A 23,294-nucleotide genomic window follows, 5' to 3' on the forward strand; every position below is an offset into this window, starting at 1 on the left:
TCAATACTACCCAAAGCTATCTACACATTCAATGCAATCCCAATCAAAATTGCACCAGCATTCTTCTCGAAACTAGAACAAGCAATCCTAAAATTCATATGGAACCACAAAAGGCCCCGAATAGCCAAAGTAATTTTGAAGAAGAAGACCAAAGCAGGAGGCATCACAATCCCAGACTTTAGCCTCTACTACAAAGCTGTCATCATCAAGACAGCATGGTATTGGCATAAAAACAGACACATAGACCAATGGAATAGAATAGAAACCCCAGAACTAGACCCACAAACGTATGGCCAACTCATCTTTGACAAAGCAGGAAAGAACATCCAATGGAACAAAGACAGTCTCTTTAACAAATGGTGCTGGGAGAACCGGACAGCAACATGCAGAAGGTTGAAACTAGACCACTTTCTCACACCATTCACAAAAATAAACTCAAAATGGATAAAGGACCTGAATGTGAGACAGGAAACCATCAAAACCTTAGAGGAGAAAGCAGGAAAAGACCTCTCTGACCTCAGCCGTAGCAATCTCTTACTCGGCACATCCCCAAAGGCAAGGGAATTAAAAGCAAAAGTGAATTACTGGGACCTTATGAAGATAAAAAGCTTCTGCACAGCAAAGGAAACAACCAACAAAACTAAAAGGCAACCAACGGAATGGGAAAAGATATTTGCAAATGACACATCGGACAAAGGGCTAGTATCCAAAATCTATAAAGAGCTCATCAAACTCCACACCCGAAAAACAAATAACCCAGTGAAGAAATGGGCAGAAAACATGAATAGACACTTCTCTAAAGAAGACATCCGGATGGCCAACAGGCACATGAAAAGATGTTCAACGTCGCTCCTTATCAGGGAAATACAAATCAAAACCACACTCAGATACCACCTCACGCCAGTCAGAGTGGCCAAAATGAAGAAATCAGGAGACTATAGATGCTGGAGAGGATGTGGAGAAACAGGAACCCTCTTGCACTGTTGGTGGGAATGCAAATTGGTGCAGCCGCTCTGGAAAGCAGTGTGGAGGTTCCTCAGAAAATTAAAAATAGACCTACCCTATGACCCAGCAATAGCACTGCTAGGAATTTATCTAAGGGATACAGGAGTACTGATGCATAGGGGCACCTGTACCCCAATGTTTATAGCAGCACTCTCAACAATAGCCAAATTATGGAAAGAGCCTAAATGTCCATCAACTGATGAATGGATAAAGAAACTGTGGTTTATATACACAATGGAATACTACGTGGCAATGAGAAAAAATGAAATATGGCCTTTTGTAGCAACATGGATGGAACTGGAGAGTGTGATGCTAAGTGAAATAAGCCATACAGAGAAAGACAGATACCATATGGTTTCACTCTTATGTGGATCCTGAGAAACATAACAGAAACCCATGGGGGAGGGGAAGGAAAAAAAAAAAAAAAAAAAAAAAAGAGGTTAGAGTGGGAGAGAGCCAAAGCATTAGAGACTGTTAAAAAACTGAGAACAAACTGAGGGTTGATGGGGGGTGGGAGGGAGGGCAGGGTGGGAGGGAGGACAGGGTGGGTGATGGGTATTGAGGAGGGCACCTTTTGGGATGAGCACTGGGTGTTGTATGGAAACCAATTTGACAGTAAATTTCATATATTAAAAAAATAAAAAAAATAAAAAAAAAAAATAAAAATAAAAATTGATACATGTACATGATTCATGACAAATACTAAAGACAACAGGAAACAGTTTCTGCTGATAATTACATTGTATCATGAAATATAATGAATGTCAAATCATGTTCACCCTGATTTCAGGAAAGAACATCTACATTGGGAAATTATGTCAGATAAGCAAAATGTGTGTAGAAAGTATAATAATCATGTTATCATAAGCATATGTAACCACAAGCTGGAATATCAACTTGTAGAACAATCTACACAGTGACTACTACACATTATAAAACTAGTATCTAGATTCTATGGCTTTTAGGCATTATTGTTATTAGAGACTAATGTGCCTTTTAAATTTCATAAATCATATTTATTTAGAAGAAAGACTTATCAAAAATTATTTAATTATTTTAATTTTTCTTTTTATATGTCATTCTCAAACATCATTTTGCTAACACTGAAAAGCTAATTACTATACCCGGGTCATATAAAATTATGCACTGAAGTTTCTTAGATTAAAATATGGATCTATATTCTGGATTAAAGAAAGAGCATTTTGACCCGTTAAAAAATTATTAAACCAGTTATAAAATTATAATACACTCCTGCAATTATTCTGCTAATCATATAATTCATTTCCAAGGAATGTTCAAAGTTCCCCCTAACAATTCTTCCCCTGCCACCATCATCCCCTTTTGATTGTCAGACAGTCTTACTCCTGAGAGTTCTTTTGAACATGCTGTTAATGATGGTATATGGAGGTGGAATTTAAAATTAAATCAACATGGGATCCACCACCACCAATAGGTGAAGATCCAATGACAAGATGAGTTCATCAAATTTCAACACCTAAATGTTTTCTTTCCATCTAAATTCATGTCTCAAAAGTAAATCATTGTATATCAAAAAAAAAAAAACAAAAAAACCCTAATCTAATGACCCAAATGCTTCACTTCCTTTAACTACATTCTATAATCCCCCCATCTTTCCATTTCTACTCTCCCTCATGCGCTTGTTCTCACTCAAGCTCTTATTCTCATAATCTAAGACAGCTCATTTATCAATTGGATAGCTATCAAGATTCTTTCAAAATCTGAAATACTCATTTACCTCTCCTAACTTCCTGTTACATAAGACTTGCTACCTAGGAATGCTTCATCCACCTCTCTGAGTAATATAAAATGTTAGGTAATGGCATACTTACGTTAAAACGTTTCTTAAATAGTACTTGCATTCTTCTTCATTACAACATTATCAATTGCCAAAGAATCATAGAGTAAGACCAATGTCCAGGTTGAAGGCTTTTATTTATATAACATGATTTATAATTATAATGTTAGAGAAATATAGTGTATTATTTATGAGTGAACTGTTGGACGAAGAACACTGCCAGGGTTCAAGTCCTGGCTCCACCATTTGTTACTTGTGTGACCTAGGCACATTACTTCTTTGCCTTGATTTTTTATCTGTAAAATAGTATTAATACACTACCTATCTCTTACTGTGAAAATTAAATAAGGAATAACATGAAAAATGCTGAGAGAATACCTGGCATATTAAAAATATTCAATAAATCATATGCTCAAAACTCCAATATCAAAAAAGAAAGATAAATGATAATTAAATTCCAAGGTAATTCTGATCTCCAAACTATTCAAAATTTTTGTGGCTCAGAAGTAGACTGGAAGACAGAAGGAGAGTCATAAAATCTCACTTTTCAAAGCAGGACAATAAAACATCTACAATGTCTGCAAATTTTAGATTAAAGGTCATAGATGCAAATGAAATCTGAATTTATACACTTCATTTCAAAGTGTTCAAATTAAAATTTCCCTAATTTCCTAATAGAGAAAGGCCACCATTGTTGCATTCTCAATTAAAATTTAAAACAGGGTATGATATAAAGCATAAAGTCCTGCTTTACTCAGATTGGCATTATTTCTTCTATTTATTCTGAGGTGCAAAACTCATTTTCTCAGTGAATAAAGTTTAATGAAGCAATGGAGCGAGCATATGTCTCTATGAGAAAACATAATGTTTTCTACTGAGATTTCTCCAGAATTCATGTAGAAATTGATTATCTTTCAGAGTAACTTTAGGGTTGCCTGGGTGGCTCAGTCAGTTAAGCATCCAACTCTGGACTTCGGCTCAGGTCATGATCTTGCAGTTTGTGAGTTCGAGCCCCCCCCCCCCCAATTCGAGCCCCCCCCCCCATTGGGCTCTACGCTGACAGTACAGAGCCTTCTTGGGATTCTCTCTCTCTCCTTCTCTCTTTGCCCCTCCCTCACTTGTGCTCTCTCTCTTTCAAAAATAAATAAATAAACTTAAAAAAAGAGTAACTTCAAATGGTGTTAGGATGCTTTAGCACAGTCATGCTTGAGATACCACTTGAAGAATGAAACCAATTATTTGGTGAGAGCTGAAGTGTGGGATAGTATCTTCACCTCTCTCTCCATCCCCCCTTATCAGTCCACAAAAAGGAGAAAATACTAGTTGGGCCAAATTCATGTCACCAATTGGACCATGTATGCAAATGAATGGATGGGGGTGGGGGAGAGGGGAAAATGGGTGATGGGCAATGAGGAGGGCACTTGTCAGGATGAGCACTGGGTGTTGTATGGAAGCCAATTCGATAATAAATTATATTTAAAAAAAAAAAGGAATGACCTAGGGCAAAGTGAGATGTGAGCATTTCTGGGTCCCTTGGCTTCACATCATTTAAAACCACATCAGTACTGGGGCGCCTGGGTGGCTGGGTCAGTTAAGCATCTGACTTTGGCTCAGAACATGATCTGAGTTTGTGGGTTCGAGCCCCACGTCAGGCTCTGTGCTGACAGCTCAGAGCCTGAAGCCTGCTTCAAATTCTGTGTCTCCCTCTCTCTCTGCCCCTCCCTCACTCTCATGCTCTGTCTCTCAAAAATGAATAAATGTTAAAAAAAATAGTTTTTAAAAACACCTCAGTATCAATCCTACTTAAAACAGTAGAAACAGTGGAAAAATAAAGAAGAAAGAGAAAAAAGTAGTGTGTAACTTCTTTGTTAGTATTTAACATGTACTGTGATATGCAGAGGAAAACCATGATTTTGGAGCTCTGAACATTGGCAATCACCAGACATAATTCTAGAGTTTTGTTTTGTTTTGTTTGTGAGGTATGTGCCTTTTTTAGGGGGTTAGGGGTACTCAAGTGTTCCCATGGATGACAGGGCATAAAAAGTTATAGGAATCTTCAGGGAAATTATGAGGCACAGACATTTGAGAATCACTACTATGCAGCTATATAAGACATCTGTAAGTTTTCCAATGAAAAATCAAGTCCCAGTTGAAAATCTGCAATGTTACTAAAAATGAGGAAGACCTCTATTTTATTCTCCAAATTGAAAAATTACACTAATGCTTAAAATCCCATGTAAGCACCTCAGTAACATTTGGCAACATCACACAATCTGCAATCTGAAGATTAAAATTAAAACATATGGTCATATTGATATATTTTTAAAGAAAACAAATTTCAAGAGCAAGAATAAAAGAAGAGATTGTCTTACCTCCCATCTCGATCCCAGTCATACACCTCTACTTTGATTGTTCTGTCCATGAGGAAAACATACACATAAAGTTACTTAGTAAGATTAAAATAACACGATTGAGCATTAAAAAATAAGTTGCAGATTTTCTTAGATGAAATAATGTAGGTTCCATGAAATAGTTTGAAGTTGATTTTGTTGATTTTATTACTATATTTTGATTTATATCTTAAAATGGGCTTTTCAAATCTTATTGATTCTTCAAAGGCATAGGGAAAGTATATGGGAGGAGCATGCGGAATTTGACATAGCTCCTCAATGAGAAGGTCTGCAACTACTTTCCTACTCTTGAAAACCATTGTGTTAGAGCAGGATTTCTCGATTTTAGCATGAATCACAATCACATGGAAAGCTTCTCACACCTTGAATTGTTGGGCTTCATGCCCAGAGTTCAGTGGGCTTGAGTTGGGGCCTAAGAATTTGAATTTCTACCAAGTTAAACCAGGTGATGCTGATGCTGCTCATCAAGAACCACACTGCAAGAACCACTTTCTTACAAAATGAGTTCAGTTAGGTAAAGTTATGATCTTGTTAAATGAATAAAAATGACATTCAACTTCAATTTTCAAGGAAATTTAACGACATGCTGCTAATCAATAGTTCCTTCTACACTAGTTAATAGAATAAATTTGCATTTTTCTAATACTCAAGTAACAAGATAAATAAAATAGCAAAGATATTGGGTTTTTACTTTCTATTTATTTGCTTTTCCTTTGGGGGTAAGGGCTTTAATTATAAACCTCATAATCAACTTCTATTTGAAAAAGAAAAAAAAAACTTTAATGTCAAGAAATCTTAAGATATATTGTGGGAGGATCTTCAGGGTCACCTCACCCAGTTACTTGTAAAGCACCAGAATCTCCCTGTCCTCCATCTATATAACTTTTATGATTCAACATCCATGAGAACAGTGATGCCAAATAGCATTTTCCATAGGAGACTCTTAAATATGGAGAACAAACAGAGGGTTACTGGAGGGGCTGTGGGAGGGGGGATGGGCTAAATGGGTAAGGGGCATCAAGGAATCTACTCCTGAAATCATTGCTGCACCAAATGCTAACTAACTTGGATGTAAGTTAAATAATAATAATAATAATAGCATTTTCAAGAACGCCTCAGAGTTGATAATATACGTAGTCATAGTCTTCTACGTTTACTTATTCCACTCCAGAAAGATAATGCCAAATTAAAGCATTGAGGCAATGAAAATTCTACAGTGACTTTTGAATAATATGTCAAAACAAACTAAAATTTAATGTATTTTTAGCATTTTGCGTATTTCTGGCCTTGGAAAATCAATCAGTTGAACCAAACTTTAGTCAAATTATCCCTCTTCCCCAAATTATCATGAATAAAAAAAAAAGCTATTCAAAAATTCTGAATAAATCGTCTGTTGGTAAATACACATTTACATAGGTAAAGAAGCACCCTAATTTTTTTAAATTTGGCTTAGACTATCAGATACAAAATCTATAGTAAATATTCAAAACTCTCAGAAAAGTCGTCATTTATTTTACCTGTCATAATCACCATTACATAATGCTCTGACTGAGATCTTGAATGCTTGCCATACAGGATTTAGAGTGTTTTTGACAACTTCTGTTTTATGACAAATTGTAAAACTGTAAAAAAAAAAAGTTTTCAGTTATTTTTATAATTCAGTTATCATATACAGCTTAAGCAGTAATTCTTCTTTTTCTTTCTTGTGTAGAACAAATGTTGTCAGTCTCTCTGTGGCTGGTATATCATTTAGCAAAAAGAGATTTGTTTTAAAACTTTAACGATAAGCTCACTACAACACAAAGCAATGAGATTCCGCAATAAGTTTGTGAAAGATGATCTTTTGCACATTCAATAAATTCTAAAGTTGCTTTGTAAATAATCTCTATAAAAATTGTGATGACAAATCAAACAGTGAAAAATATCTATGTATGCCCAACAAGATTAGCTTGTTATAGTGCTGAGAACAAAAACCTGGTTGGGTGGGTTGAAGACAGAAAAGAGAAACAGAAACAGAGTGTGGAAACAATATGTTTGGAGAGTTTAACTGTAAAGAGAAATTGGGGGTAGCTTCAGGGGATAGATTAGTCCCTAGAAAGTTTGTGGTTTTCGTTACTTTAAATTTTTCTCTCCAAGATGGAAGAAAAAACAGCAAGGTTGTATACTGAAGGAGAAGTCCCAGTAGATAGGGAAACAATTTATGATGCATAAGAGAGAGGGGAGAAAGGCTTCAGCAATGTCCTTAAATAGATGAAAGTGGATGGGATCCAGGGCATCAATGCAGAAGTTGGCCTTGGGACCTCAGATAGTCATTCTCTAGGAACATTCAAGAAGGCAGAGTGCACCGGAGATGCTGTGATGGGATCATGAGAAAGTTCTCCAACTGCCTCCATTTTCTTATGAAATAGGAAGCATGATCATCAGCAAAGAAGAAAGTGAGCAGATGTGCTCAAGTGCCTGGGAGAGAGGGAAAGTTGGTGGATTAAGTTAAAAAGTAGGATTCTTGAAGAGGCCTAAGGGCCCCACTTAAGGTAAACATCATGAATTTATAGTGAGACAACCCAGCTTATAGTTCTTTCTTTATCTAAACCATGGGCTCTATATATCTAAAGAGTACACAATAAGAAGTCAAATCTATGTAGCCTTAAAGGTGGTTTTCCGATTCAAATTCCAATGTTGTTTCCACCGAACCATTTCAATCTCCATATATCAATTAGGTCCTGGAAATGTTTTTGCCTAACATAAATGTATGCAAAGTTCATGAGCTATGAAATTATCCTGGCCAGAATGATACCCAAACCCAATCCTCAGGAAGACCTTAGTAATGAAGTGTTTCAAACACAGGGACCCCAGTAACAGTCATGAACATGAGAATATGACATAATCACTGTAGTGGACATACTGCACATAACCCCCACAAGACAATACTCTCATTTCAAAAAGGCTCTCAGTTGATTTTCCTCCTCTCAGTCAAGAAAAGTCTACTTCTACTAAGGGATCAAATAGAAACATAATCTAAAAGGATCAAGTATTCATTACAAGATTTATGGCATTAGTGCTATCCCCTTTCTGGTAGTACCCTCGCCCATCTAAACAAACTCCTGCCACTAAATTCACAAGCTCAAGAGAACAGATCTGTGGTTATATGTTCTCAGAGTTGACTCACCCAAAAGCACTTTAGGGGCAAAAGCCATGAAAAGAAAGATGGAAGACAGACTGAGAAGATTCAAAAAAGGGTCATTGAGATACCTAAGATGGAAGAAAAGCAAAGGACATAAGGAAGGAATAGGCAGGAAAAACACAGAAGGAATCAAATAAGAAAAGACAGTACACAAAAATGGTTAAGAAAAATTCATGGGGAGAGAGGCACCTGGGTGGCTCAGTCGGTTAAGCCTCTGACTTCAGCTCAGGTCATGATCTCACAGTTTGTGAGTTCGAGCCCCGCGTCGGGCTCTGTGCTGACAGCTCAGAGCCTGGAGCCTGCTTCAGATTCTGCGTCTCCCTTTTTCTCTACCCCTCCCCAGATCACACTATGTCTTTCTCTCCCCAAAATATGTAATTTTGCCCTCAAAATTACATATACAGTTGACCCTTGAATAATTCAGAGGTTAGAGGCATTAACCAACCACACAGTCAAAAATCTGCATGTAACTTTTGACTCCTCCAAAACTGAACTACTAATAATAGTCTACTGTTGATCAGAAGCCTTACTGATAATATAAACAATAAACACATATTTTGTATGTGTATTATATTCTGTGTTCTTGCAATAAAGTAAGCTAGAGAAAAGAAAACATTATTTGAAAAAATCATAAGGAAGAGAAAATGCATTTACAGTACTGTAGTATATCAAAAAAAAAAAAAATCTGGGGCACCTGGGTGGCTCAATCGGTTGAGCATCTGACTTTGGCTCAGGTCATGATCTCATGATTCGTGATCTTGAGCCCCACATGGAGCTCACTGCTGTCAGTGCAGAGCCTGCTTCTGATCCTCTGTCCCCTCTCTCTGCCCCTCCCCCACTTACTCTCACAACTCACTCTCTCTCTCAAAAAAAAAATAAAAACATTGAAAAAACAGTCCACGTTTAAGTGGACCTGTGGAATTTAAACCCATTTTGTACAAAAGTCAACTGTCCTGTTTAGAAACAGGAATCCACCTCCCTTCATAATACATTATTAAAAATCTACAAAGGGACTTTCTCTTCTTGTATCATATTCTTATATATATCAAGTCTTTGGTATGGTGGTAGAGACAGATATCTAGATAGATGATATCTAGATACATGGATGGATAGGTAGATAGAGCAACCGCCTGACTACCTTCAAACTAACATGCCCAACAATTTATTAACTTTTTGGTCTTTTTGTTTATGGTTAAATCAGAACTTCTGTTATGTTCATAGTATAACCAGCCATAATAATTAAATATGTTGATAACCTTTGCTCTTAAGAAAGTGACTTACTTTATTGATCTATATTTATTGCTACATAAATACATATATCTATATTTATAGATCTCTCTCTCTCTCTCTCTCTCTCTCTCTATATATATATATATATATATACACCAAATAGGATTATATATACCTTTTACTAAAAAAGCAGCTATTCCAAGGGGACATTGTTATCTAATTATGAATACAGTTTAAGTTACTAAATAAATGTGACAGCAAGAAAATAAGAATTTATAATCATGGGTTGTTAAGGATCTTTATTAATGCTTCTATTAAAACTAAGTTTTACCCTATCTTATAAAATGAGGCTCAAACACAGTAAGCAACAGACAATTTTTGAAATAGCTTCATATTCAAATAAATGTTAAAAATAAAGCTAAAATCTTTGCAGTTAAAAATAGAGACTTACACATAAAAAGTTAGGAGTAAAAGCATTTTTACTCATTCAAAAGTCATCAAAACAAAGCATAAATATACATAATGCACTAGCATATATGCTTTAAAATATATATTTGAATATAGACGGTGACCTAGTTTGCTGTGTGTAATAAAATGGAAAGTTTTCTGAAATGAGATTCACCAAATTTTAGCAACAGTTTTTAAATGACTTGAGAGTTTTTTGAATAATTGTACTCTTTTCTTAATATTGACATTTTATTTAATGAATAAATTACTACCATTTTTTACACACATAATTAATTTTCATAATATAACTCATGTGTGAGGGACTGAGATTCTCTAATTATACAATTAATGTTTACAAATAAAGAAAAGTAGTAACAAAAATAGAAAGTTCAGAAAATAAGTAGTTCAGACAGGATGAGAGATAACACTCTTTTGACTAAAAAATCTTGAACCACTCTTTAGTTTTTTTCCACCTTTGAAATGACTGGCAAGTAACTATTTTCTTCATTGTCCCATATTTTTCACATGGATAAAAGTACATCAGCATTTTTACCACCAAGATAGAAGTGAAGTACGAAAAACGTGATAATATGACACCCTAACAGCATCGCCAACAGTTGCTCAGTTGTATCCAAAAAAATCTCACAATGAGCAAAGCATCATTTGATATTGCTCAGTAGCAATATTTTAAGTAGCAAATATTCTATTTTTATGTAACATTTTATATACTTGTTTTAGAACATTAACATGGGTAATTTCATTTGTAAGTGTAGCAGTAGTCACAGGTTTTTATCTTTCTGTTCCCTTCATTTTTAATCTGTGAAATAATATTTTCCCTTTAGCTAATACTTTGCACGCAGTTCAGGAAAACAAAAAAAGGAACACTATACAATAAGATTAATAATAACAATAACAGCTAACATTTATGTTTTATGTATTAAGCAAGCTTCCATTGTTTTGTGTAGTAACTCACTCAGTACTGTCAACAACCCTGTGAAGCAGCTGTGATTCTTAGCCCATTTTACAGATGAGGAAACTGAGTTGCATATGGGTTAAAAACCTTGCCTATGGTCTCATAGCTATTAAGTAGCAAAGCCATGATTTAAACTTGGGCAATAGAACCTTAGCCCATAATTTTACCACTAAACTTGCCCACAGATACTGACAGTACAATATGAATCACAACAGAAAAAATAAGATATATTTAATGATAGAATCATACATATTAAATCATATTTTGCAACCCATGGATAAATTTTCAAGCCATGTAGAAACCAATCTAATCATGACTGCCAAAAGAATTCAAACTACAAAAATGTAATGACAAATGTTATTGCATGTTAGGTAAATATTATTGGGAAAAAATCCCAAACCCTGCAGTGTAAAAAGCAACCCATAAAATCCAAATCCTTCTCAAAAAAGATGGTTTTTCAATTTTATAACCCAAAACCTTAGTTTTAGCATTTTAGATTTCCACAAAAATATAACTCTTTCATACTATTAAGGCAATATTATAAGTGTAGGGAAAGTACAGGAGAAATGTTTCTTTGAAGCTGAAAAATCATTCATTTTAAACATCACACAAAACATATAAAATGCTTGTAAAATTACACATTGTTATTGAGATGCAAAAATCAAATCAATTTTTAAAATACCAAAATATGTTACTTTTTATCAATTTACTGAGCTTCTCTGAGAAAAAATAATCATTCAAATATCATTCTTACTATAGAGTCAAAAAGCATAAAAGATAAATCTACCTGCCATCTTCATTACTTCGATAAAATACAAGAAAAGGGTCTGACTTTCCAAAAAAGTCCTTCTTGTCCAATTTGTTCGCACAAAATTGCATCAGAACAGCATCCTACAAACAAAATTAATAAAATATCTCAAAACCTGGGTTATAAATAACTAGAAACTGCAGATCACAAGACTTGACAAGAAAACAAATTTACCATTTTAATGCAAATGGCCAAGTGTGCAAGAATCCCGGACAACATAAATTACTTTTCAAAGGATTGTGAGACTAAAAAACTGACTCTGCAAGTTTTTGTTCTAGTCAGAGAACTAATACTTTTTTATAACTTCTAACATTTCTCCCTGGAAAAGTGATATTAAGTATGACTCTAGATATTCAATATTATAATACAAGATCTCCATTCACACCTTCAGTTATTCAAGTACACATTTTTAGAACATAACTTTTTTAATTTCTCAGGAAATAATTACTTATCATCTACTGCATATCTGCCATGGATTAGGTGTTAAGATATTTTAGATCACTAAATGAGGTACAAGACAGATCCAGACTGACCACATAGTTGTCTATCTAGGGGGAAAAAGGGTTCCTTTTTAATTATACGTAAGTGTATTACAATGTCTTAATAATAATTCCTATTATATTGGGCTTCAAGAAAAGTAAAGCACTTTCATGTTTCTCTGTAGTTTAATTACACACTTGTATGTTAATTATTAAGCCAAACCAGTAGTTGTTATCAATGTATATATTTAAGCACTCATAAGCTACATGGTTTAGCTTAAAAGTAAACAAGCTGGAGTATCATACATTAAGGAAGTTAAACATTGTTCAATTATGTAGGAGAAGTACCTTTGAAAGGTAGAAATCAATAATTTAAAAATAAAAATCAGTATTTTGATTTGGTTTTTTAACTGAAAAGAGATGCTAACAATTTTGAAAAGACATAGAGTGTCAAAGTAATTCAGATTCAACCAAGAGGTTGCAGTTTTAAATACTATTTGGTATTAACTATGACTACAAAGGCACACTCTTATTCACCACTTTTTTATTTTGCAGAGTCCAGCAATTATTTATTAAAATCTACGTAGGGGTGTCTAGGTGGCTCAGTCAGTCAAGCTTCCAACTCTTGATTTCGCCTCTGGTCATGTTCTCAAGGTTGTGAGATACGGCACTAAGTTGGGCTCCATGCTGGATGCGGAGCTGGCTTAGGATTCTCTCTCTCCCCCTCCTTGTGCCCTTCCCCTGCTCACTCTCCCTCAAAAAAATAAAAAAGAAATAAACATCCACCTAAAATTCCCATTACTTCAGCATTTAAAGGAACACTATACAAGAGATGATGCTATGTCTCTTTTTCATTCATTCATTCATTCATTCATTCATTCACTTACCTAGCAAACACTTCTCAAGTACTCAGACTAGAATCCGGGAACAGAGAGATGAATAAGACATATTTCTGCTCTTTTAGAAGTTTATAGCTCTAGATTTCTGGTCTTCAAAGCATTGGTATAGTGTCATTTTACTTTGGAATTGAGCACCGATGCAGTAACTTCTGCCAGAGGAACACTCGTAACAGAGGAACACTCATAGCAGAGGTCACTGCTGAACAGGCATAATAACCAATATGTATTTTAAAGAAAATTAAAAGAACAAAGGCAAGAATATGGGCACCACTAACACTTCAAACCTCTCAGCCATGATCACCTTTCAAATCTGAGGTTGAAAGAGCAAAAAACTCTTTACTATTAAGGAAGCAGTGAGAAAACCATCTTGATGATCTCTAGTTTTCTAGGAACAAGGGACAGGATATTGTTCTTGCTACAGGAAAAAAAATACACACACACACACACACACACACACACACACACACACACACATTCTTTCAAAGTGCCTGGACCAAAACATAAACCACCAAAAAAAAACATTCTGATATACTCAAAATGCATAATAGATTAGTGAAATGTACATACTTCAAATTGAGAATAAATCTTCACAGAGATTAAATATTAATGAAACAACTTTTCATCACTGGTAAATGTAATATCAAGTTGTAGTTTTTCAAATTATATTCCTTAAGATTTGCAAAAAAAAATAATTGATTAAAAAACATTGGGGTGCCTGGATGGCTCAGTTGGTGAACCATCCAACTTCGGCTCAGGTCATGATCTCCCAGTTCGTGAATTCGAGACCCACATTGGGTTCTCAGCTGTCAGCACAAAGTCGGCTTCAGATCCTCTGTCCCCCAATCTCTCTGCCCCTCTCCCATTTGCATGCACATGTATACTCTCTTCTCAAAAATAAATAAACATTTAAAAAAGAAACCTTAAAAAATAAAATAAAAAATAAAGATTGTTTTCAGTGTACTAAATTGTATAAACTTGGGGGAAATATGTTTTGCAATTACCCAAGTTAGTCATTTAGCAGGGATTCCATCTGCATCTAACACAAAAGAAAACTAATTTCTGGGAGGAAAAGACAAGCATTTACTTATTTTTAGAAATATATAAGCATCGTTGCAAAGTTGTGTTTTTTAAATCTCTTGTGCTTTATGCCACCTGAGAGAATTAAGGTTTGTCTTCAATGCTTCACACCAGTAAAATAAGCTTCCTGTGGAAGAAATCCACTCGAATATGCCACAGGCACTTTTAACTCATTCAAATCTAACTTGCTCCTTCTGCAATCTTCCCAGCTCAATTAGTGGTTAGTCATCCATTCAGAGTGCTCAAGGAAGCTGCCCTTGACTCCTTCCTTTTCCTGACCCTTTATCCAAACCATCAAGTCACACCATTCCACCTCTAAAAGATTTCTCAAATCTTCAGTCTGGCTACACTGGCCTCCCCTTAGTCTGAGCCAATCTCCTCTTGCCTGGGACATGCACAGTGGCATTTATTCCTTTCTCCCCCTCCTACTCTTGCAACTTTCCAACTCATGTTCCATTCAGTAGACGCCATGGTGTTCCCCAAACATAAAAGAAATAATATTGTTCATAGTTTAAAATGCTTCAAGGCTTTCTCTTGTATTGAAGATAAACACAGAAATTTAACATGGTCTACAAAGCCCAGCCCTAAATGGGCTCTGAGCAGCCTTCTCCACCTTCATCCCCCAAAGTTTTGTCTCCATCATCTCCCACTCCTAGCCCTTTGCCACCACACACCTGACACACTTCCTTCCCTCCTCACAATTTTATGCAAGTTGTGCGTTTCAGTGGAATTCTTTCATTTAACTGGCAAACCATTCCTTAGGGTTAAGCTTAAATGTCATTTTCTCAAAGAAGCCTGCAGTGATCCCCTCTCCAATATAAATTAGATTCTCCATTGTACTCTCTCACATTGGATCACTTGTATACATCATGACATATTTACCTGCATAGTCATCTGACTGTCTGTCTTTCCCACAAACTACTTGTTCATTAAAGACAAGGACAGGGGTTATTTGTTGTTGTTTTTTCTCACCATTGTGCTCTAAGCATCCATTCCAGAGACTAGCATATTGTATGTTTTGTAAATATTGTGGAATCAATCAATTAACCAGAATGAAAAACATTATTTGTGGATAATTTCAAGCTACTTTTAAAGCACTGAGTGAACAACTCTATCAAATTATGCAAATTGATGCAAAATCGCATTATTTCTGGAGCACCTGGGTGGCTCAGTCTGTTGAGCATCTAATTCTTGATTTCGGCTCAGGCCATGATCTCTCAGTTTGTGAAATCGAACCCCTCATTGGGCTCTGCACTGACAGTGAGGAGTCTGCTTGGGATTCTCTCTCTCCGTCTCTTTCAGACCCTCTCCAGCTCTCTCTTTCTCTCTCCCAAAATACATTAAAAAATAATTATAATTTAAAAAATTGCATTAATTCTTATGCTGGCATTTGATAGATATATTACAAAAGTTGCATTTTGAAATAATGTAATACTAGGTTGAGATAATTAAAATTATCACACTAAGGGGCGCCTGGATGGCTCAGTTGGGTAAGCATATGACTCTTAATTTCGGCTCAGGTTATGTTCTCATGGTCCATGAAATCGAGCCCTGCATTGGGCTCTGAGCTGATAGTGCGGAGCCTGCTTGGGATTCTGTCTCCCTCTCTCTCTGCTCCTTCCCCTCTTGCACTGTCTCTCTCTCCCTCAAAATAAATAAATAAATTAAAAAAAAATCACAGTAAAAATAAAAATTTGTACAAATTTATAATTTACACATCGTTCAAATGCTGCCCCTTTTTTATTCTGCCAAGTAACTATCTGGGGAAGATATCAAGACATCTAGCATTTTACAAATGCAGAAATTAAAGCTCCAAGAACATAAACTCACCCAGCTGAATATTGAAAGAGGCAAGACTGAAATCTAGGGGCCCTGATTCCAAAGTTATGCCCAAGTAAATAACTAACAATGTGTTTTAAAGAAAAAAAAACACCAATTTGTAGGATGTCAAATGTGAAATAGTTATTTCATTCAAATTTCTGTGATAATGCTTGGTATTTTCAAGGTACCCTTAAATGTACGTTTAACAGGCACTGTCTCTTCTGAAGTAACTATGAACATTGTTTTGAATATATTTGCTTCTTCTACTATATGAGCATAGTAATATTATTTCAAGGTTTATACACCTCAATGATGCTGATTATCAATAAGGCTGTAGGTAAGACTGAGAACACACCATACGTAAGTCAAGTTAAATCTAGATTCTAAGCAATGTTTTTAAAATATTAGATCTGTAATTGTTAAGTATAATAAATATGTGTTTACTTATTGGAAGATAATTCCAGATATTCTAAAGGCTTTAGTAGCAGAAAGAGTGGTAAATGTCTCTAGATGACTAAGTAACAGATTCTACTTCATTTGCATGTAAGCTTTCCTGTTCCTTTCTGCTCTTCCAAGGAAAACAATAGAATTTAAAGTGGAAGGTATTTAAGATGCAACCTGGCCGTACTCAATCTATGCCCTTGGTATATTGGTTCTATTTTGAAATAGAACTAATAATCATGTGTTCACTGGCATAACACAAAATCACCTTAACACCAAGATTTTGGCAAAATAGCATGTTAATGTCAACACAAAGAACATGTATCGTATTGACCTTGAACCTCACTTTCTCTTTCTTCCCTCACTGTACAAAATACATATATACACGTATATAAATTTAGAGACAAGAAGTATAAATGATCATTAGATGATATAATTTTAAGAAATCATTGTGTCATTTTAACAAAGAATAAGATGGTAAGTAATATTTCTGCAATTAAAGTGTTATACTTTTTGTGATGCATTTTTAGTATACATAAAATGTTTTCATGTATGTTATACTTTCAGATTTAATGTCACGATAGTCAATTATGAGAGCTGGGAGAATTTTTTAAAATACTCTGGTGACTTGGTTCACATCTGGCTTCCCCCCACTTGCAAATATGGAAAATAAATCAGAAAAGTCAAGTGATTTCATAAGATAAAACACAAATTCATAACAAATCCAGAACTCAACTTAGTTTGGTCTTTAACAGCATTGTACTGGGCATTTAGGCTCTGGGCATTTTAGACATGAAAAACAGATCTAAGCAGTCAGATACCCCAAAAAGAGTGAAGGAAGAAGAGGAGGGTCTCAATTTAAATGGATTTTAACTACTTAAATTCTAATATTTCTTGTTTAATCAGCTCCACAACACTATTACTAACTTTCCCTTTTGTTATCTCACTGGCCACTCCCTACCCCACCAAAATTTCAGTTTCCATCATTTGCTGGCAGGATTCTGACCATATTGTCTTAGAAATATATTATGCATATAAAGCCATAGTAATTATCTTTAAAGACAACCTCTAGAGATTAAAGTTACATAATCAGATAATAATTACACACTCAGATAATAAATAGTAGTTCTCTATATGAAAACTGCAGCCAGTGTCTAAGCATTAAGTTTTTAATATTCTTTGGGAACTTCTGTTCCTAAAATTATGAAGCAAAAGTTGAAAATAAAAAACCCCAGAGGTTTAATCCAGGACAATCTTCTTTTTTCCCCTCCCAGAAACAACAATTCCCAGGGATCCTCTGGGCCACACTAAATAGTCAATATTGACTTCAGATTCAGAGAGCTATCATTAGTTCCAGTGTGGAGTGTCAGAGACATCACCTCATTTCTTGATGACAGTAAAATCACTGAACATGAGTCAATGGCTATATCAGCAAATCACAAAAATAGCAGTTTTCTAAAAATACTGACTGTGCAGTCTATATCATCATATTCCTAGTTGGAATAGTAGCTGGTCCTTTCTTCAAACGTGAGCTTCCCAAGCTAACAAAAGATGGGAGCTTATATAAATTTTAAATTAATTCAATTAGAATTATGGACAAACAAGTATGTTATGCAAAAGGACTAAAGGCAAACGAATAGAAACACTCCTTGAAAATCACACAGAAGGCTTTAAAATTTTTACAGGGACTGAACTGATTGGTACAACTGATAATTTCTAATAGTAATGCCCCTCCCCCATTAATGACACTGACATTAGGTTTTATTTTAATAATTTCTATTTCTTAAAAAGACTGTTACAATAACTGATATCCTTTTTGGACTATAAATGTAGTCTCTCTGGTTAAAGTGCTAAGTATCTAAAATGATGTCTTACAGACCACAGAATTATATAACATAGTCTAAATTATAAAATTACTCAAGAATTAATCATTTAAGTATAGTTTCAAAAATATTTTTCAGAAGTATAGGAAATATTTTTTAAACCAAAGAAATATTTACTTACCCTGCAACAGTTTAATTCCTCTGCTGTAAGTATAATTGTACCACATTTCTTCCCTGGAATTCCTCTAAAACAACAAAAATATATTTATAAAGATTAATAATTTATGTTAATTTTATATCATAAACTAATATTATGTTTTATTTTTATGGAACCAAATAAAGAGCATCCTACTAAGAAATGAGCTCTTTCCTAACAAAATGTAGTCCTAGTTTCAACCTTGAGTTTATCCTATATATCCACATTTCCTAATGAAGCTAAACATATCAGACATCTGCCCAAGAATCATCAACAGTTTCATATTGTCTACCATACGTAATATATAACATAATATCTATAATGTAATAAAACTTCCTCCCATGGGTTCTAAAATTTCTACTATGTGATTAAAACCTATTCCTCACCTTGGTTTTCAATATTTCTTTCCCCTTTCATCAACATAGTTATTTCTTGGTGTTCATTTCCTCTTTATGGCCATTCCCATGCCCTGATACACCTCATCATGCTAACTGCTTCCTATTTCACCTCAAACGTTCCATATCCATAGAAGAAGTTCCATTTGTCCCAGGAAACTTCATCCCGTCGACCTCACACAAAGTTCGGCCTTCTCCACAATCCCATGGCACTTGAAGTAACACAAGTTTAGCATTTAATTATTCCTAACTTGTTACCATCACATATTTTTCCCTGTCTTTTCTCAAGTAGATTATCACATCCATAAGAGTAAAGGTTCATGACATAGACCTCTTGTGAAGCAATAGAGTTAAATGTCTACACATAGCAGGTGCTCCATATACACTGAAAATATGTAATACATAAGCAAAATTAAGCAAAATCAAACTCGCACACATTTTTCTTTGTACATGTATCTGGTATATTTATGCTCACATAGATTCCAGCTGACACAAAAGTGCACTAGGAAAATGCAAGGTGTGTGTATGGTTCCCTGCGTTACATGAGGGAATACAGAGACAAGTCCATAAGAATCCCCCAAAGAGTAATCCTAATGCTCTCATAGTATACTTCATGGTTCTTTTGTCCCATCACAAATCATAGTTCAGACTCTTCTGTTATTCCTGGGACCTACAAGTTGTGGAATTGCAGCCCAACAAGGGTGTCTGTCCTCAAGAATATAATTCATATCTGATAATCTATATCAGCATGGATGCAACAAATACATAATCCCCTGTTCTCCATGTGTAAAGGGACTTGGCTCTTAGCCTAACTGGGAAGAAGGCAAAAAAATAAATAAATAAATAAAAAGGCTGAGTTGTAAATTTAACAGTGTAAATTATACATATTCTAAAACTCCTCTATCCTTTCTTCCTTTCTACTGTAATATTTTCCTCTGGAGAGTACCACTTGGTTTTGAACTAAAAATGTCATCTCATAGCTTGTGCAGTAAACCGCCTATCACAACATTTTGTTTTCTTTATATCTTTCCTCCCCATTAGGTTAACTACATGTCAGGATCTTCCATTTTCTCCAAGTTTTTATGACTAAAAGATCAATTAATTTATTCTTGCACATCTTTCCTTGGAATATTACATACATCTTTTTTAGCATCCTTCCAGCAACCTTAATCGGTTAATTTTTGTAATCTAGCTGTACCTTTTTTCCTCCTGTCAATTTCCAGGTTTACATTTTACATGTTATGACAAACTAAACACCCTGACTGAATGTGTACCTGAAAAGACTGTAAAATGCTGAATAAAATTTGCCACAAAGTCTTTATAAATGCTCTAGTAACCTGGCAAAAACAGTAAGGACCAATCAGAACCTGAAGAAGAAAAACCAGAAAGACAAGCAGAGGTGACCCTGTAGAGCTTGATCTTGGGCTTCTTTTTCATGACGCCTTAGGACATAAAAATAAGAGACCAAAAAAAGCGGGGGAGGGAAAGACTCACAAGGTGGAGAATTCAATAAATGACTAATACCAACATAGAGCTTGGATCACAATTACTACACTGCCTGATTGTAGCATGAATTAGATACAAACATTCACTTGGGAGAGACCTAAAAAGTAAATCCCTGCCTTAAAACCTGATGACGAATAAAAGAGAAAAAAAAAAAGTCTCCTAATCATTCATACCTCAAACAGTCTTGTTAGTTTTTCACTACCTGGTAGTTATAAAAAACTCTAACCAAGAATTCTGTTTGGTTGAAGTGATCATAGGTAACTGGTAAATGGAAAACATCTCTGCAGAGTTTGCCTTCTAACTACATCTCGAAAGATTCTCACATTAAAAATTTTTAAATACATATGAGTTCACTTCAAAGTATCACAAAAAAACTAAAGGAAAACTGTACCATGTATTAGGGTGTCTAGAAACAACAGGCTACAGCATCAAATACAGACTTAGAATACTGGAAATATTATGAATAATTTACAAAATGTAAGCGTGCATAATATACCTAAAATTTAAACAAAGATATGGAAATATGAGTAACTAGCAAAGGATAATAAAAATAGTTGAGAATATTTGGAGAAAAAATAAGGAACTTCTGGAAATAATAGAAAATGAAAACTCAGTGAACGGATTTAACCACAGATTAGACACAGCGGAAGAATTAGTGAACTGAAAGACAGATGTAAAATAATTATCCACAATGCAGTACAGAGAGGCAGACTGTACTGGAAACTATTATAAAGAGGTTTACAGACATGGAGAACCAGATAAAAGTTTTAATATACATATCATCAGAGGTTCAGAAGGAGAAGAAGGAATAGAGAAGATGTAATATTTGACGAGAGAATGGCTGGGAAACTCCAAGAAGTGATGTAAAAAATCAATTTCCAGACTCAAAAGGCTGAATGAATCCCAAGCAGCATAAATAAAAGTAAATTTATACCTATACACATAAGAGGACCATAGCAAAAGAGCAGAGATGAAGGGCACATGTTCAAATGAGCCAGAGAGAAAAGACAGATTGCCTACAGGGACGGGAATTTCAGAAAGAACACTGAAGGTGAGAGACAAGTGAAAATGTCTTCAGTGTTTGAAAAAAGTAACTATCCCCCTAGGAATGTATACAGTGCACATCCCTTTTAAGAACAAGCATGACCCACAAATAATTTTAAACAAGTAAGCACTGAGGATTTATAGCCAAAGATCCTTGCTTGAGGCCTTTCTAAAGGACTTCAAACTACAGGAGAATGATCACAGATGGGAAGTCTGCAATGAGAGAAGAAACAATAAAGGAAGTGGTAAAATACAAATAAATCTTAATAAATATTGAATATAAGACAAGAATCAAAATGTTAAAAACTACATAACAATACAAATGATAGGATTAATTAGGAGAGTGAGAATTTAAGTTAAATCTTCTGATGTTCTTTGTTCAAGAAGAAAGGACAAGATGCTTTGAAGTGAATAGAATTTGATAAATTAAGCATGTATGTTTATTTTTTTTTAATGTTTTTATTTATTTTTGAGACAGAGAGAGACAGAGCATGAGCAGGGGAGGGGCAGAAAGAGGGGGAGACACAGAATCCGAAGCAGGCTCCAGGCTCTGAGCTGTCAGCACAGAGCCCAACGTGGGGCTCGAACTCACGGAGTGTGAGATCATGACCTGAGCCAAAGTTGGACGCTCAACCGACTGAGCCACCCAGGCACCCCTAAGCATATGTTTTAAAACTTCTGCAAAACTACAGTCTTTAAAGGACTTTATAACCTAAAGTTTAGAATAGGAAAATTGTAAACTAGTGTTTTAAAAATACAACCGACTCAAAAGAAACTAAAGAAACAAAGGGTAGAGCAGATAGAAAGCAGTAAGAAAGTAATGGAAATAAATCCAGGGCAACAGTCACTAAGCCATTTGATAATGAAACAAATGGTCCAGATTAAAATCATATTGTCACTTTGTATAAAAAACATAAAATTCAGGGGCACGTGGGTGACTCAGTCGGTTAAATGACCGACTTCGGTTCAGGTCATGATCTCACTGCTCATGAGTTCCAGCCCCGCATCGGGTGCTGTGCTGACAGCTCACAGCCTGGAGCCTGCTTCAGATTCTGTGTCTCCCTCTCTCTCTGCCCCTCCCCTGCTTGTGCTCTCTCTCAAAAATAAACAAACATTAAAATTTTTAATTTTATTTTTTATTGTTTAAAATTTACATGCAAATTAGTTAGCATATAGTGTAACAATGATTTCAGGAGTAGATTCCTTAATGCCCCTTACCCATTTAGCCCATCCCTCACTCCCACAGTAACCCTTAGTTTGTTCTCCATATTTATGAGTCTCTTCTGTCTTGTCCCCCTCCGTTTTTATATTATTTTTGTTTCCCTTCCCTTATGTTCATCTGTTCTGTCTCTTAAAGTCCTCATATGAGTGAAGTCATATGGTTTTTGTCTTTCTCTGACTAATTTCACTAGGCATAATACCCTCCAGTTCCATCCACATAGTTGCAAATGGCAAGATTTCATTCTTTTTGATTGCCGAGTAATACTCCATTATATATATATACCATATTTTCTTTGTCCATTCATCCATCTATGAACATTTGGGATCTTTCAATACTTGGCTATAGTTGATAGTGCTGCTGTAAACATGGGGGGTGCATGTGTCCCTCTGAAACAGCAAACCTGTACATCGTGGATAAATGCCTAGTAGTGCACAAACATTAATTTTTTTTAAAAAAACTTAAAAAACATAAAATTCATCTATAAGCTATTTACTACAGATATCAAAATTTAAGAATTTAG

At 35.1% G+C, this 23,294-nt stretch overlaps 1 protein-coding gene across 1 annotated transcript in view; it reads right to left on the minus strand.

Moving 5' to 3' along the window:
* CPNE8 (copine 8) overlaps nucleotides 1-23,294 on the minus strand; it is a 231,751-nt gene that overhangs the window by 108,142 nt on the left and 100,315 nt on the right. Inside the window, exons 7-10 of the mRNA XM_042946250.1 lie at nucleotides 18,593-18,656; nucleotides 11,851-11,954; nucleotides 6,750-6,854; nucleotides 5,194-5,235 (exon numbers count right to left, since the gene is read on the minus strand). Of these exons, the coding sequence (XP_042802184.1) occupies nucleotides 5,194-5,235; nucleotides 6,750-6,854; nucleotides 11,851-11,954; nucleotides 18,593-18,656 (315 nt within the window). The remainder of the gene's footprint in view (nucleotides 1-5,193; nucleotides 5,236-6,749; nucleotides 6,855-11,850; nucleotides 11,955-18,592; nucleotides 18,657-23,294) is intronic.

The sequence above is a fragment of the Panthera leo genome, chromosome B4, assembly GCF_018350215.1.
Source record: "Panthera leo isolate Ple1 chromosome B4, P.leo_Ple1_pat1.1, whole genome shotgun sequence".
NCBI classification, from domain to species: domain Eukaryota; kingdom Metazoa; phylum Chordata; class Mammalia; order Carnivora; family Felidae; genus Panthera; species Panthera leo.